Source organism: Littorina saxatilis, linkage group LG13 (genome assembly GCF_037325665.1).
Source record: "Littorina saxatilis isolate snail1 linkage group LG13, US_GU_Lsax_2.0, whole genome shotgun sequence".
In the NCBI taxonomy this organism is placed as follows: domain Eukaryota; kingdom Metazoa; phylum Mollusca; class Gastropoda; order Littorinimorpha; family Littorinidae; genus Littorina; species Littorina saxatilis.
The window spans coordinates 1,261,855-1,277,106 of NC_090257.1; the positions used below are offsets into that span (position 1 = coordinate 1,261,855).

The following is a 15,252-nucleotide window of genomic DNA, read 5'->3' on the forward strand; positions in this document are numbered from 1 at the left end:
CCGGGAGTTACCTCCCCCCACCGGCTGCCCGCGCATGCGCTGGACATACTGCCGGTATAGTCATTCCTTTCTTCAACACGCTAGCGAATAGACGTGTTTGCACTCTGGCTGTTTTCTTCAGCCGCTGGCCTGCCACGGTAGGCCGTTGACCCTTTGAAGTCTGAACGCTTCTTGCCTCTACTACGGTGAGATCTTTCTTGTTTATCTTGTTTTGCCTTGCGCCATTTGCAAAGTGTATTTTGTTGGGGAACTTGACTCTAACTTGTCGGAGTTTCTTGTTCTTCTCAACTTGGCTTATAACGGTCAGTGCACTGTTAGCCGGTGCCGGCCGCCATTTGCATTTTGTAATTGTTGTTGAAATTTTTGCACTTCGTCTTACGAAGTTTTTCTGTACGTCAACTTGGCGCTTTCAGGTAGGAGCACCGTTGTTTAGGTGCCTGCCTTCTTTTGCTTGATTATTTTTGGGTTGTGAAACTTTTTGCTCCGATTTCTGGGGTCTTTTGTTGTCTCAACCTACTGTAGGCAGAGCGCTGTGTTTCAAGCGCATGCCGCCATTTGCATTTTTGTTTTTGTCTGCCGGTTGCGGAACTTTTGACTCCGATTTCTGGAGTTTTTTGTTACTTCAACCTAGTGTAGGCAGTGCCCGGTGTTACGGGTGCATGCCGCCATTTGCATTTTAGAATTTTGTATTATTTTTGCGAAATTTTCTCGTTGTGACTTGTCATTTCGATGGCGGACAAGGAGAAGAGCTCTGCCAAGCAGGTACCGGTGGGGTCGCCGCTGGGCAGTTCTGGGTCTGCGTCTTCGTCTAAAAGTAAATCTAAGAAGTCGCGTTCGAAAGATAAAGATAAAGTTTCGCCGGCGAAACGACCTCTGGTCAATGTGTTTGATCCGGTGAGCAAGGAGTCGTTGCGTGTTTCGATTGATCCTCCTGCTAGCATGCCTGTGTTGTCGCCGCAGGAGAAAGAGACTCAGGCGGTCTCCCGCGATGAATTGTTTGCTCTTTTTTCTACTTTCAAGGATCAAATGAGGGAGATGCTGGCTACTGACAGGGGTGTGTCTTACTCCACCATTCCAGCTTTGCCTCCAGGGGTTGGCAACGTTGCCTCTTTGTCGAGGATTCTTCCTTCTGCTACGATTACGTCGGCGGACGTTGCTGATCCTCAGCTTTCGGCTTCGGCCGATCAGGTACGTGTTAGTGGAAGTTCGGGGTGTTCGGCGCAAATGCGTGCTGCTCATCTCGACGGTTATTCCACCCTTGACGCTGGGGCCGGTACGTCCGGTCCCTCGTACTTGGGTTCAACTGCTTCGGCAAAGGGATTTCCGGCCACAGGATCTCTTCCGAGAGATCGTGGCACTTTCATTTCGTTACCATCGACTTCCGGTTCACAGCCTACGGGGGTTCCGGTCGTTGGTGGTAACGGCAATCCGTTTCCTGCCTTCACTTCCGCTCAGGCGGCTGTGGTCGGCGGGGGACAGGTTGGGTCGGCTTCCGGTCAAAGCACAGGTGTGTTTCCGGTCGCCTTTCCTTCCGGATTGCCAGCTACCAGTGGTAGCAGCTCGGCTATACCGGCTCCCCTTGGTGTGGTTACACAGGGTTCCGGTACGACGAGTTCATCAGTTCCGTTTAGGGACAATGATGGTTCCGGTCATGATCGGTCTTCATCGGACATCTTTGTTGATGATGGGGATGTTGACGAAGATTGTGGCGACTCTTCTGAGGCGGAACACAACTTTCGGGTTGAGAGGAGTTTCTCACGCGCGCTGAGTGCCGCCGCTGAGGTTACCTCTAGATATTTTGCGGAAGGGGTGTCAACTTCGTCTTCACGGCTAGCAGCACCTCCTTCCGCGTTTGGCGATTTCCGGGGGGACAGTGAGGCTGGTGTCCGCTTCCGGTTTCGGGAGTCTCCCTCTATAGCCTATCAGATGGCTAGGGTCCTGGGTGCCAATTCCGATAGCATCGTTCCTCTTTTAACTGCACATGGGGATGCGCCGGAGTCTGTTCAAAATTGGTTGGCATCGCCGAGTGATTGTTCTCGCATGCCGGCGGATTTGAACCGTAAACCTAGGCTGTACGGGAAGCCTGTTCATTTGATCGATTCTTTCGCGCTTCCGAGTTCCCCGCTTCAGGTCACTCCGGAGCTGGCGAACTTACGGAAGGATGGGTACAAGAAGGAGAGGCCTTCAGTCTGTACCGAAGCCGGCGTGATCGCGATTGAGGAAGCTGGGAGAGTTTCTCTCGAATTGTCTTCCGTGTCTGACACTCTTATTAGAGCGTTGTCCAGATCCATCTCTGTGTCGCTGGAGCCCTTTAAGTTCCGGGACGACGCGGTGGAAGAAGATGTTGTAACTTTGTTAGCAGCTCTTGCTAAGATCGTAGCTGAGCAGACCGCAACTTCGGCCAAGTTGTACACGCAGGCCGTGATGTGGCGTCGCGAAGCTCTGTTGAAGGACTCGAGACTGTCGGATAAAGCCACTGTTGAGGCTTTGAAAGTTTCTCCTTTCGCGAGTCAGAGCCTACTGGGTCCTGAGTCTCTTGAGGCTCTCAGGCGAGAGTCTCAAGATGCGAAGGACTTGCATTTTGTTAAGCTGTCTGAGCTTGCCCTTAAGCAGGGTCAGAAAAAAGGTGGTTCGGCGCCGCCTTCATCTTCTCGCGGCTCTGGGCAGAAGATGAGGTCGCACAGGGGCGGCAACCGTTCTCGCCCCTACAATAAGAGACCTTCCTTCGGGAAGAAGGGGTCAGGTGGCAAGCCTAACCCCCAATGAAGGCTCCCCGATCCAGCCACTCCCCTAGCCCCTACCCCTTTGGTAGCGGGCGGCCTCTCAAGGGCCGTTCCAGCTTGGTTGGCTCTTACGAGCAACTCTTGGGTTACGGGAGTGGTTCGATCGGGGTTCCGGTTGCTCTGGTTGGAGGACAAGGCCCCTCTAACCAGGACAACACCCAGGTTCAAGTTCCCCGCCGATCCAGAGGCTTGTGCCGTTATTCAGGCGGAAGTTCTACTGCTCTTGCGGAAGCAAGCGGTAGAAGAGGTCATCGATCGTCGGTCCCCTGGCTTTTACGGGAGACTGTTTGTCGTCCCGAAAGCGTCAGGGGGTTGGCGACCGGTGTTGGATCTGTCTCCCTTGAACGGCTTTCTCCGGAAAGTTCCGTTCAAGATGGAGACTCCAGCGTCTGTCAGGGAGGCCCTTCGTCCGTCGGACTGGGTCACTTCCATCGATCTGACAGACGCGTACTTCCACATTCTGATGCACAGGTCAGATCGAAAGTGGCTGCGGTTCCTGTGGGGCGACAGGGTGTTCCAGTTCAGGGCGCTGCCGTTCGGGCTTTCTTTAGCACCCTGGATTTTCACCATGATAGTGCGCCAGCTTTGCGTGTTAGTGCGCCAGAAAGGGATTCGTCTCAGAGTTTATCTGGACGACTGGTTGATTCTGAGTCAACAAGAGTCCCTGTGCGGGCAGCACACCCAGATAGTCTTGCAGACTGCGAGAGACTTAGGTTTCTTCGTGAACCAAGGGAAGTCCGACTTGGTTCCCTCTCAGGAGTTCACTTATCTGGGCATGGTGTTCGACACCCTAGCTTGGACTGTGCGTCCCGCCCAGCGGAGGATAGACAAGCTGCAGGATCTGGTCAGGTCTCTGTCAAGCCTCCGCCACGCGCCTGTCAGGGTGTTGGCGTCACTCCAGGGCCAGATGGAGTCGATGTCTACCCTGATTCCTCTGGGCAGAGTTCACAAACGCCCGTTTCAGGCGTTTCTGAACTCTGCCTGGGATCCAGCCTCGCAAGGTTGGAATCTGTCTCTTCCTCTTCAGGGATGGTTCCTGGAGTCAACAAGGCAGTGGTTGGATTCGGCCTGGCTGGCTCAGGGCGTTCCGATTTCCTTGCCCCCCCCGGAGTTGCATCTTTTTACCGATGCGTCCCTTCAGGGTTGGGGAGCTCATCTGGAGGGGAACACAGCTTCCGGTCTTTGGGACCAGGATCAGAAATCGTTGCATATCAACATTCTGGAGTTGGAAGCAGTGCGCCTCGGGCTTCGGGAGTTTGTCGCCTCGTTGCGGGGCAAGCATGTGTTGATCCACACGGACAACACAACTGTGGCAGCGTACCTGAACAAGCAGGGGGGTACGCGCTCGCTTGTTCTGTCCAACAGGGCTTGCGAGATTCTCGCTTGGGCGTTCCTTCAGGGAATTGTGATTTCAGCGAAGTACCTTCCGGGGTGCCTGAACATCTTGGCAGATTCACTCAGTCGCACTTCGCAGATCCTGCACTCGGAGTGGACTATCGCACACCAAGCACTGCGGCGTCTGTGGACGCAGGTGGACAAACCCCTCGTGGATCTGTTTGCCACCCGGTTCTCTCGGCGTCTCCCAGTCTTCGTGTCTCCAGTGCCCGACCCGGAGGCTTGGGAGGTCAACGCCATGGAAATAGACTGGAAGGATCTGGTAGCTTATGCCTTCCCTCCCATTCCGTTGCTGAGCAAGGTTCTGAGAAAGGCGGACTTGGAGAAGCCAAGGCTGGTTCTCATAGCGCCGTTGTGGCCGAGCCAGGCGTGGTTTCCGGACCTTCTTCGTCTAGCCGACGGTCCACCCATTCCTCTCGATCTGCGAGAAGGGGAGCTTCTGCAACCGAGGTCGGGGATCCCTCACAGGGACCCTCATCTCCTGGCTCTACACGCTTGGGTTCTGTCAGGAGAGCGTTGAAGCGCGCTGGGACGTCAGACCTCACTCTGACATTGGTGCAGAAGGCGCATAGAAGATCTACTTCTGCTGTTTATTCGTCCCATTGGGCTGCTTGGGCCCAGTGGTGTCGTCTTAACGGCGTTAACCCGTTGTCTCCACGTACTATGCAGGTTGCAAATCATTTGGCTTGGCTGTCCTCCCAAGGTCGGACGGCGTCTACCCTCAGGGTACGTCGTTCTGCCATTTCCACTACCCTCAAGCAGTTGGGACGCTCTATTGCCCTGGACGGGGTGATCGCAAGTGTCATTAAAGGTTCCGCTCTTAGCTCTGCTTCACGCAGAACGTCTGTCCCAGCCTGGGATCTCTTACTGGTACTGGAATTTTTGCGCTCCTCGGTTTTCGAACCTTTGAAAGAGGCTAGTCTGTCTAGTCTTACTAAGAAGACTCTCCTACTTATTTTGCTTGCGTCAGCGCGTCGGGGAAGCGAGGTTCACGCTCTTTCTGGACTTAATCAGGATATTTCCTTCGAAAAAGATGGCTCGGTTATCTTGCGTTTTTCGCCTGTGTTTTTAGCAAAGAATCAAAAACCTAACCAGCCGTCTCCTGTTGTGAACATACAGTCGCTGCGTTCTATTTTACCGCGCGGTGACCCTGACCTCTTGAACTGCCCGGTCCGGGCTCTGCGGGCTTACCTGTCTCGCACGGCTCCGTTAAGAGCTTCATCTCAGAAATTGCTTTTCATCTCGTTAAACGTAGCCAGGGATAAGGATATCGTTAAGACGACTTTGGCGAGATGGTCTGCCGGGCTTATAAGGCAAGCATATGAGTGGTGGCAGACACATGGGGGGGGACGCTCCGTTCTCCCATTACGGTCGCCTCGTACGCATGAGGCGAGAGCCTGGGCCGCCTCTCTAGCGGTCTTGCGCTCAGGCAGGATGACTGAAGTGCTCAGAGCAGCATACTGGAAGTCTGAAGACGTTTTCATAAACTTTTATCTACGTGATATTGCCAGCACTAGGCAAGATGGCTCGAGCTGTTTGCCTGCCATGGTGGCAGCTGGCCAGGTTCTACCGAAGGTTTAGGTGAGTTTCCCGCCTCCTTGTGTAGCAATCTGCTATTTATGTGAGTTGTAGTAAGAATATGTTATTTAATCGAAAATTTCTTATCAAATTTTCATTTAATTAATATACTTACCAACTCACATAGTTAATGCCCTCCCTACCTACCCCGCTTTGTGTGGTTTAAGGTGGTGTTTCAGTGGGAATGACTATACCGGCAGTATGTCCAGCGCATGCGCGGGCAGCCGGTGGGGGGAGGTAACTCCCGGGACCCGTTGTCAAGGGTTTGTTTTGTTTTGGGAGTTATCTCCCCCTGTTACCAGGGTCAGTGCTTCAATGTCTAACGCATCAAACTGAAGTTAATGCTATTTATGTGAGTTGGTAAGTATATTAATTAAATGAAAATTTGATAAGAAATTTTCGAATATAAGTGTGATCGACAAGAAGAAGAAGAAGAAGAAAGTTGTTTCACCCTCATGCGAGTGCTAAAAAGTCTTGTATTTCTAACCTGAGCAGAGGAAAACAAAGTATTTTTTACAGCTACATGAACATCGTACTTACTTCACTACATTGTTTGTTTGTTTGTTTGTTTATTTGCTTAACGCCCAGCCGACCACGAAGGGCCATATCAGGGCGGTGCTGCTTTGACATATAACGTGCGCCACACACAAGACAGAAGTCGCAGCACAGGCTTCATGTCTCACCCAGTCACATTATTCTGACACCGGACCAACCAGTCCTAGCACTAACCCCATAATGCCAGACGCCAGGCGGAGCAGCCACTAGATTGCCAATTTTAAAGTCTTAGGTATGACCCGGCCGGGGTTCGAACCCACGACCTCCCGATCACGGGGCGGACGCCTTACCACTAGGCCAACCGTGCCGGTCTACATTGTTTGTCAGGGAGCTAAAAATAACACAAGTCAAATATACCTGACTAACTGTTCTGAGTTCTGTAATCCGACACAAAAAGTTCACTTTATGCATGTTGAGATAATATAGTAAACAAAATATCAAAGAGAAATTAAACAGTGTCACTAGGGGAAGCAGTTGTGTAAACAATAAACACTTAACTTTAAACACACACACACAAACATGCACATACACACATACACACGCACACACACATGCACACACACACACGCACACGCACACACACACACATCAGAATGTACTGGTCCACATACCACAGTTCCAAAAAGCCGCAGTTTGTAGTAGTTTCCAAATCCTTTTTCCACAAACTGCAAACCACAAATTGTCAGCTTTCATTACAAAACCTCTTTATTATTTTAGAAATACCTACTTTCTGTCATAAACTCACTTTGTTGGTCTACATCCTTCTGTCCAGTGCACGTATATCATGCTTTGATTATCTGCTGGATGAAGTAGATATCAGCAAAATATCAATTTTGGCCGACATAAGCATTTCATATTTTCGAAAATTTCAACTTCCTCTAGCACATAATCAAAACCAAACATATGTACACAGGTCCATAGGGATGTAGACCAACTGTTGCGGTGAAACCCTCCTGACATTGCCAGATTCCAATTAGTCGCTGTATGTACCTTCATTGAAAAACACGAATTACTTCATTTATTAGCGACTATTACGTGTTTGATCCAGTCATACACAGTGAGCCTCACATCAAAGAAAAGTGCAGAGTCATAGGAACACAACAGTACCAAATTCAATATTTCTGGTCAAGAAACAAAGACACACGAAGTAATGCAAAATTGTGACTGTCGTACAAACAGCTTAGTTGACCTTAATCACCTTACTGGACAATAAAGTGTCCTTATTGTTATTGTTTACCTGCAGGAGTCGTCTCTGTCCATTGACCACAAGATCCAAGAGTGGAGAGGTAAAGGCCAAGTCACCAGCCACAGTGTAGGTGTTCTCTCCGACCCTCACCTGAACATTGTGCACACAAATCACAATGAAGAAGGATAGGCATGAAAAGAATAAAGAACTATGGACACAAGAGAGCAATGTACCTGCTGATTGTGATGGTGGGGGGGGGGGAGCAAGGACTATCAAATTAATGACCTTGATGGTTGACAGAGATCAAGCAAACTTTCAGGTACCTGTCTATGATGAACACCCAAGGAACCACCCAAGGAACCACCCAAAAGGCTTCTTTATAGACAGGTGGTCGTAATGGAAAGGTGCATTTCAAAGGGAAAAGTCTTGGGAGATCCTAACGGGCAGAGGGTGGTGATCAAGAGGTGGTCGCAGGAGCAAAGAGCCACCTTGGTACAGGTCAACGCAATCTGAAGGCATGTCTCCGAGAATAGGAGTTGGTCTCATGCAGCTCTGTGCAACAGTGGTGATGAGGATCAGACTCTGCACCATGTTGAGCCCCCCCCCCCCCTCCCCCGCTCGCGAACACAAGACCTGAACAAAACCATTGATGACCTGTGCCAAAATTTGCCAGTTCACAACATCAGCTGGCCCAAGAGTATGAGAGTTAAAACAACAGGATACTGAAGACAAAGCTTGAGATGATCACCACTTACGATTGAACACTTACCTCAAACACATTGTTGTCTTTGACGACCATAGCAGGGTAGGTGGCATTCCCTGCCACTTCAACGTTCATCTTCCATTGAGACTTGGCATCCTTCACTACTGGTAGCCTGCAAATAACAGCCACAACAGTGGTACCCCCCTTTTAACACAACCCAAAATCTGAGAAAAATGGGTTTTAAAAGTGAGATACAGTGGAACCCCCTATTAAGACCCCCCAATTTACGACTTCCTCCCTTTTAAGACCATGTTTTTTCGCATTTTTTATCATTAGCTCTGTAAATGTACCCCCATTTTAAGACTGCCTCCTTTTTAAGACCTGATTTTCTCAGATTTGTGGTCTTAAAAGTGGGGTTCCACTGTAGTGTTAAAAAGGAGGTGAATTCACGGAGGCTATGACTAAAAAATTTGAGAAAGCATGCCGTCTTGAAAAGGGAAAGTCATAAATCAAGGGTCTTACAAGACGGAATCCACAAACAGAAAGACGGCTAACGTTCAAAAATCAAAAATCAAAAAACAAGATTGGTAAGGGAAGGCTTAATCTTAACAAAACAAGATTGGTAAGGGAAGGCTTAATCTTAACAAAACAAGACGTCCAAGATTACATCGGCCCAAGGGTCTTTATAGTGGACAACCCGACAAATAAATGAAATGAAAACTTATCTGAAAAAGCGTTCAGTCTTTCGCAATATGGTCATGCAGAGCCATAAATCAGAGCTGATATATCGTCTTATCGAGTGGACATTGCACAAAGTACACTTCACAGCTCATTTTGTTTCCTGTGACCCCTTTGCTCGACTAATCACTTGCATTGTTTTGCCTGATTCACAGCCATAAAAATCTTACATGTAGACAGATAACGTCTATTATTCACCTGTTCTGGTTGAGAAAATCTGTTGAATTCTGCTGTTCCGTTTCGTGGATGGCACAGGCAAGGGCAACTAACTGCTCCATCTCAACCTCAGACATTTGTTTCCCTTGATGAAACAGATAAAACAGGTATCCACTGATAAGGGTGATGTTTACTTTGAACGCGTGCTGTACAGAATATAAAGAGATGGGTTTCATGTTTCACAGCAACACCAATTTTACATTACGAATGATTCAAAGTCAGTCATAAATCAACTTCTTACATTCCATGAAACACACAGGCACAGACACTCACACACACACACACACACACACACACACACACACACAGATACACACACACATACACAAAGACACACTCACACACACACATAGATACACACACACACACACACACACACACACTCACTCTCTCTCTCTCCTTCCCTCTCTCACACGCTCACACACATACAAACACACACATTCTCTCTCCCTCCCTTTTTCTCTCTCTCTTTCTCTCTCTCATTCTCTCTCTCCTCCACCCACACATACACACACACACACACACACAGTAACTATACCTTTAAAGCCATCAGGGAAGACCTCAGGGAGGTAGTTGGTGGTGATGTCACCTTTGACAAACCTTGGTTCTGTCATGATGTCCCGCAGCATTGGGATATTATGCGTCACACCTGTCAACCAACATTAATAACATTCCAACACTCGAAGCAACTTGTTCAGCACAGCAAACAAATAATCCTGATCAATAGCTACAGATCCACAGCACTGGAAAACATTGGTGCTATAACTGAGGGAAAGATTTGATAAATAGACATTAACCAAAATAACTCTGTCTGCATTTTGTTTTTGGCAATGACTGTTCGATTTTTTTTTTATCAATTTTTGTCAAGAACATGCAAATTGGAGCTCCTTCTTCACAGTGACAATATTTGCACACAGCGGCACCCCCGTTTTAAGACATCAAAAAATCTGAGAAAATCGGGTGTTAAAACGGAGGGAGTCTAAAAATGGGGGGACATTTACAGAGGTAACGAACAGAAAATCTGAGAAAACAGGGTGTTAAAATGGAGGGGGTGTTAAAAGGGGGGTTCCACTGTGTTAACATCTTGCCTCACCTTCAAGGTCTACAACTCTTCCACAGTGCATACAACGCCGACAGAGTTATTTCCCATCATGGTCTATTAGCTGACTCACGATTTGAACTTCTTTCTTTCTTTAATTGGTGTTTAACATCGTTTTCAACCATTCAAGGTTATATCGCGACGGGGAAAGGGGGGAGATGGGATAGAGCCACTTGTTAATTGTTTCTTGTTCACAAAAGCACTAATCAAAAAATTGCTCCAGGGGCTTGCAACGTAGTACAATATATTACCTTACTGGGAGAATGCAAGTTTCCAGTACAAAGGACTTAACATTTCTTACATACTGCTTGACTAAAATCTTTAGAAACATTGACTATATTCTATACAAGAAACACTTAACAAGGGTAAAAGGAGAAACAGAACCGTTAGTCGCCTCTTACGACATGCTGGGTAGCATCGGGTAAATTCTTTCTCGTCCCAACCAATATGGGACTCCCCCTAACCCACGGGGGGTACGATTTGAACTAAGACTGTCAGAACATTTGATCGGTCAAAACTTACCCTTAATGACGTAAGAATCAAGAGCTGTGATCATGGTTTCTCTAGCGGATTCTCGGTCTGGACCGTAGCTCACCAACTGCAAAACAGTTCAACAGATCAATACATCTTCACCATGCAATCCACCTTCACCATCATTTAAAATAAAAAAGTAAAATCATTCAATTTGGGAATCTCAAGAATGTGGATCTGGATTCTAACTAGCTGTTGATTGTGGGATGCATGACAGGAGCCGATGTCAACTATACATTGACAGCGGGGCAGGTGTGCACAGCAAAATTTAAAAGGACCTCTTCGTCCACTGTCGTAGATTTCTAGTCCCATAAAATATGTACAGCATGATGTTAAAATGTTCAAACAGGGATTGGTTTGCTTAGATCTTAGTTGCAACCCACTACCTCCTGACTGCCGACTGAAAGGTGTTGGAATGATCTACAGAGCTTTGAAAATGCCGGAAATCTACTACTTGTTGAAAAGTCTCATGTCTGATCTTTCATTCAGATTGTCCGATTTACCGGCACGATTGGCCTAGTGGAAAGGCGTCCGCCCCGTGATCGGGAGGTCGTGGGTTCGAACCCCGGCCGGGTCATACCTAAGACTTTAAAATTGGCAATCTAGTGGCTGCTCCGCTTGGCGTCTGGCATTATGGGGTTAGTGCTAGGACTGGTTGGTCCGGTGTCAGAATAATGTGACTGGGTGAGACATGAAGCCTGTGCTGCGACTTCTGTCTTGTGTGTGGCTCACATTATATGTCAAAGCAGCACCGCCCTGATATGGCCCTTCGTGGCCGGCTGGGCGTTAAGCAAACAAACAAACAAAATTGTCCGATTTGAGCGTTTTACTGAGTAAGTGACACCTGTGTGTTCCCTGACAGTAATGGCAAGCACTGTATTACCTAGATGCTGTAAGGTTAAGCAACCGTCACCCAACGCCCTCTTCCACCCCTTACCACATCCCAAGTAACCAGAGGAAAGAAAGATAATGAAAAGGAAACAAAGAAACGAGGCCATAACATGTACAAACAAATCTATCGTGTCAATTGACGCTGTTCATCTTCTCCACAGTTGTCATTATTGTCCTACCTTGCAGATCATGGCGTCGTAGTAAATACTGATTTCACTGCCCTCTTGGATTCCACTGTCACATCTCACCTGAAACAGCAAGGTCAAGGACACAACACAGTTAAATAATCAAACGATTGCATGTTAAAAAGAACACACACACAAAAACACAAGCAAATACACATTTCTGGTAAAGGTGTGTGTGTGTGTGTGTGTGTGTGTGTGTGTGTGTGTGTGTGTGTGTGTGTGTGTGTGTGTGTACCTGGTGTGTGTGTGTGTGTGTGTGTGTGTGTGTGTGTGTGTGTGTGTGTGTGTGTGTGTGTACAAGTGTGTGCATGTGTGCGAGCATGCATGCGTGTGTTTGCGCACATGTGCTCATTCATAGTCACAGGAACTTCACATAAAATAGCTCTATTATTGTACATCAAAAGCAAAACACTCGCGTTCATACTGCAATCTGTCCACAGGAAATGCTGACTTACATTTGGGATGTGAGCCGGCTCAATGTACTTTGATAGGCGACCAATTGATGGCATTCCAAAGTTCTTAAAGGGGTCCTGAAATACAAACCAAAATATTCCAGAACAAAACACAATGAAGAACAACAGACACAGCTTAGAACAAAAACAAACCTTCCTGCTGTTCTAACGTCAAACGTTTATAAAGAAAGGACGTCAGGACAAACAACAGTTTCTCTTAAAAGGCTGTCCTTAAATGTGCCCAAAGTTATTCAAAATTCAAAACACTTAACGAAGTCGACTTTGCCAAATTAATATCAGGCTTTAACTGACTGGATACTTAGGGCGGGGATGTAGCTCAGTCGGTAGCGCGCTGGATTTGTATCCAGTTGGCCGCTGTCAGCGTGAGTTCGTCCCCACGTTCGGCGAGAGATTTATTTCTCAGAGTCAACTTTGTGTGCAGACTCTCCTCGGTGTCCGAACACCCCCGTGTGTACACGCAAGCACAAGACCAAGTGCGCACGAAAAAGAACCTGTAATCCATGTCAGAGTTCGGTGGGTTATAGAAACACGAAAATACCCAGCATGCTTCCTCTGAAAACGGCGTATGGCTGCCTAAATGGCCGGGTAAAAAATGGTCATACACGTAAAATTCCACTCGTGCAAAAAACACGAGTGTACGTGGGAGTTTCAGCCCACGAACGCAGAAGAAGAAGAAGACTGGATACTTACAGCAGACAACAAACAAACCCTTCTGTATCAGCGTACAATGCCTTAAAAAAATACACGCAGTGCCACTATCTACAAACAGTATGATGAATCAGAAGAATCCATACCTCAGCATACACTCTGCACTCAAAGGACCAGCCGTCCACTGGAATGTCGCTCTGATGGTGAAGCAGTGTATGACCTGTAGAAAAGGTAAGCAAATGTTTCAAAATCTACCCCAAAATCAGCATATGCTGCTTTTCCCCCGAAATCGGTGTATGCTGCCTGAATGGTGGGGTAAAAACGGTCATTCACGTAAAAATCCACTCGTGCTAAAAACATGAGTGAACGTGGGAGTCTATGCCCATGAGCGAAGAAGAAGAAGCATAGGCTGCCTGAATGGCGGGGTAAAAACGGTCATACACTTAAAAATCCACTCGTGCAAAAACATGAGTGAACATGGGAGTTTCAGCCCATGAACGAAAAAGAAGAAGAGTTTCAAAGTCTTACAGCGGTACCAAAATTTAGTCGTTATACTGAGGGTTGTAAAATAAGAGTTTGGGTTTGTTACATCATGTCAGGGTCAGTCAATGATCCGTAATGACATAGGCGTTTTGCTTGATGCTGCTGGCAATGCGATCATGTAAACACATAAACACAGTCCAGTTGTTATCACTGGCTTTTGTGTGTGTTTTTCCCTTACAGGGATGTTGCTAAAATTTATTTTGGCAAATTTGCTGAAATGGATATACAAGTGAAGGCAATTTTCACAAGTTTTAAACAGTACTGGTATCACATTTCCCCCCACTGTGAAAACGTTTGGCAATACATGTACTGCCATAATGACAACAAAGCTTTCAGCAATGTGAAAAAAGGTCCACTGTTTTGCTCACTGCCAAAGCCAAACAACATCTCTGCCATAGGTGTGCATACTCCAGAAAAAGTTCAGCTAAATTGACCAACACAACATGTTGAGATTCCTCCAGTGCATGGTGACTTTCTTTCTTTATTTGGTGTTTAACGTCGTTTTCAACAATGAAGGTTATATCGCGACGGGGAAAAGGGGGGAGATGGGATAGAGCCACTTGTTGATTGTTTCTTGTTCACAAAAGCACTAATCAAAACATTACTCCAGGGGCTTGCAACGTAGTACAATATATGACCTTACTGGGAGAATGCAAGTTTTCAGTACAAAGGACTTAACATTTCTTACATACTGCTTGACTAAAATCTGTACAAACATTGACTATATTCTATACAAGAAACACTTTACCCCCCTTTTAAGACCTTGCTTTCTCAGATGTTCTATTCTTCTTCTTCTTCTTCTTCTTCTGCGTTCGTGGGCTGAAACTCCCACATACACTCGTGTTTTTGCACGAGTGGAATTTTACGTGTATGACCGTTTTTACCCCGCCATTTAGGCAGCCATACGCCGCTTTCGGAGGAAGCATGCTGGGTATTTTCGTGTTTCTATAACCCACCGAACTCTGACATGGATTACAGGATCTTTTCCGTGCGCACTTGGTCTTGTGCTTGCGTGTACACACGAAGGGGGTTAAGTCACTAGCAGGTCTGCACATAAGTTGACCTGGGAGATCGGAAAAATCTCCACTCTTAACCCACCAGGCGGCAGCGACCGGGATTCGAACTCACGACCTCCTGATTAGGAGGCCGACGTCTTACCACCACGCCACTGCGCCCGTCTGTTCTATTCAAAGACTGCAAATTGAGCTCCATTTCAAGACTCCCTCCTTGTTAAGACCTGATTTTCTCAGATTTGTCGAGGTCTTTGAAGAAGGGGGTTCCACTGTACCGACCTTTGGCGACCCTCAGCATCTGATGCACGATGTCGATGCCTGTGATGCATTCTGTGATGGGGTGTTCAACCTGTAGGCGAGTGTTCATCTCCAGAAAGTAAAAGTTTTTTTTCCCATCCACCAGAAACTCCACTGTGCCTGTGGAAATTAAAGGTATGTGTGTTTATTTTTCATTTTATACTCTGGTATACATAGGCAGGTGTGCATGTGCGGGCTGGTGCAAAGAATGCGTTCGTTTTTGTTGTTGCTAGTTTGTTGGTGTGTGTGTGTGTGTGTGAGAGAGAGGGTGTGCATGTGTTTGTGTATGCATGAGTCAGAATTTGTGTGTATGTATGTGCATGTGTCTGTGTGTGCATATGGGCATGCGTGGGCAAAATCCAGATTTAGCCCCATGTGAGCTTCAATGTCAAATTGGATCAATCTTGAAGTGTTCACT

At 47.2% G+C, this 15,252-nt stretch overlaps 1 protein-coding gene across 2 annotated transcripts in view; it reads right to left on the reverse strand.

Moving 5' to 3' along the window:
* The window catches only part of LOC138946225 (propionyl-CoA carboxylase alpha chain, mitochondrial-like), a 34,726-nt gene that overhangs the window by 10,083 nt on the left and 9,391 nt on the right, over positions 1–15,252 (reverse strand). For both annotated transcript variants that reach the window (XM_070317752.1, XM_070317753.1), the window contains exons 9-18: positions 14,817–14,954; positions 13,128–13,201; positions 12,316–12,390; positions 11,855–11,923; positions 10,776–10,851; positions 9,693–9,803; positions 9,137–9,239; positions 8,267–8,372; positions 7,549–7,647; positions 6,923–6,976 (exon numbers count right to left, since the gene is read on the reverse strand). In XM_070317752.1, coding sequence (XP_070173853.1) covers positions 6,923–6,976; positions 7,549–7,647; positions 8,267–8,372; positions 9,137–9,239; positions 9,693–9,803; positions 10,776–10,851; positions 11,855–11,923; positions 12,316–12,390; positions 13,128–13,201; positions 14,817–14,954 — 905 coding nt within the window. The remainder of the gene's footprint in view (positions 1–6,922; positions 6,977–7,548; positions 7,648–8,266; positions 8,373–9,136; positions 9,240–9,692; positions 9,804–10,775; positions 10,852–11,854; positions 11,924–12,315; positions 12,391–13,127; positions 13,202–14,816; positions 14,955–15,252) is intronic.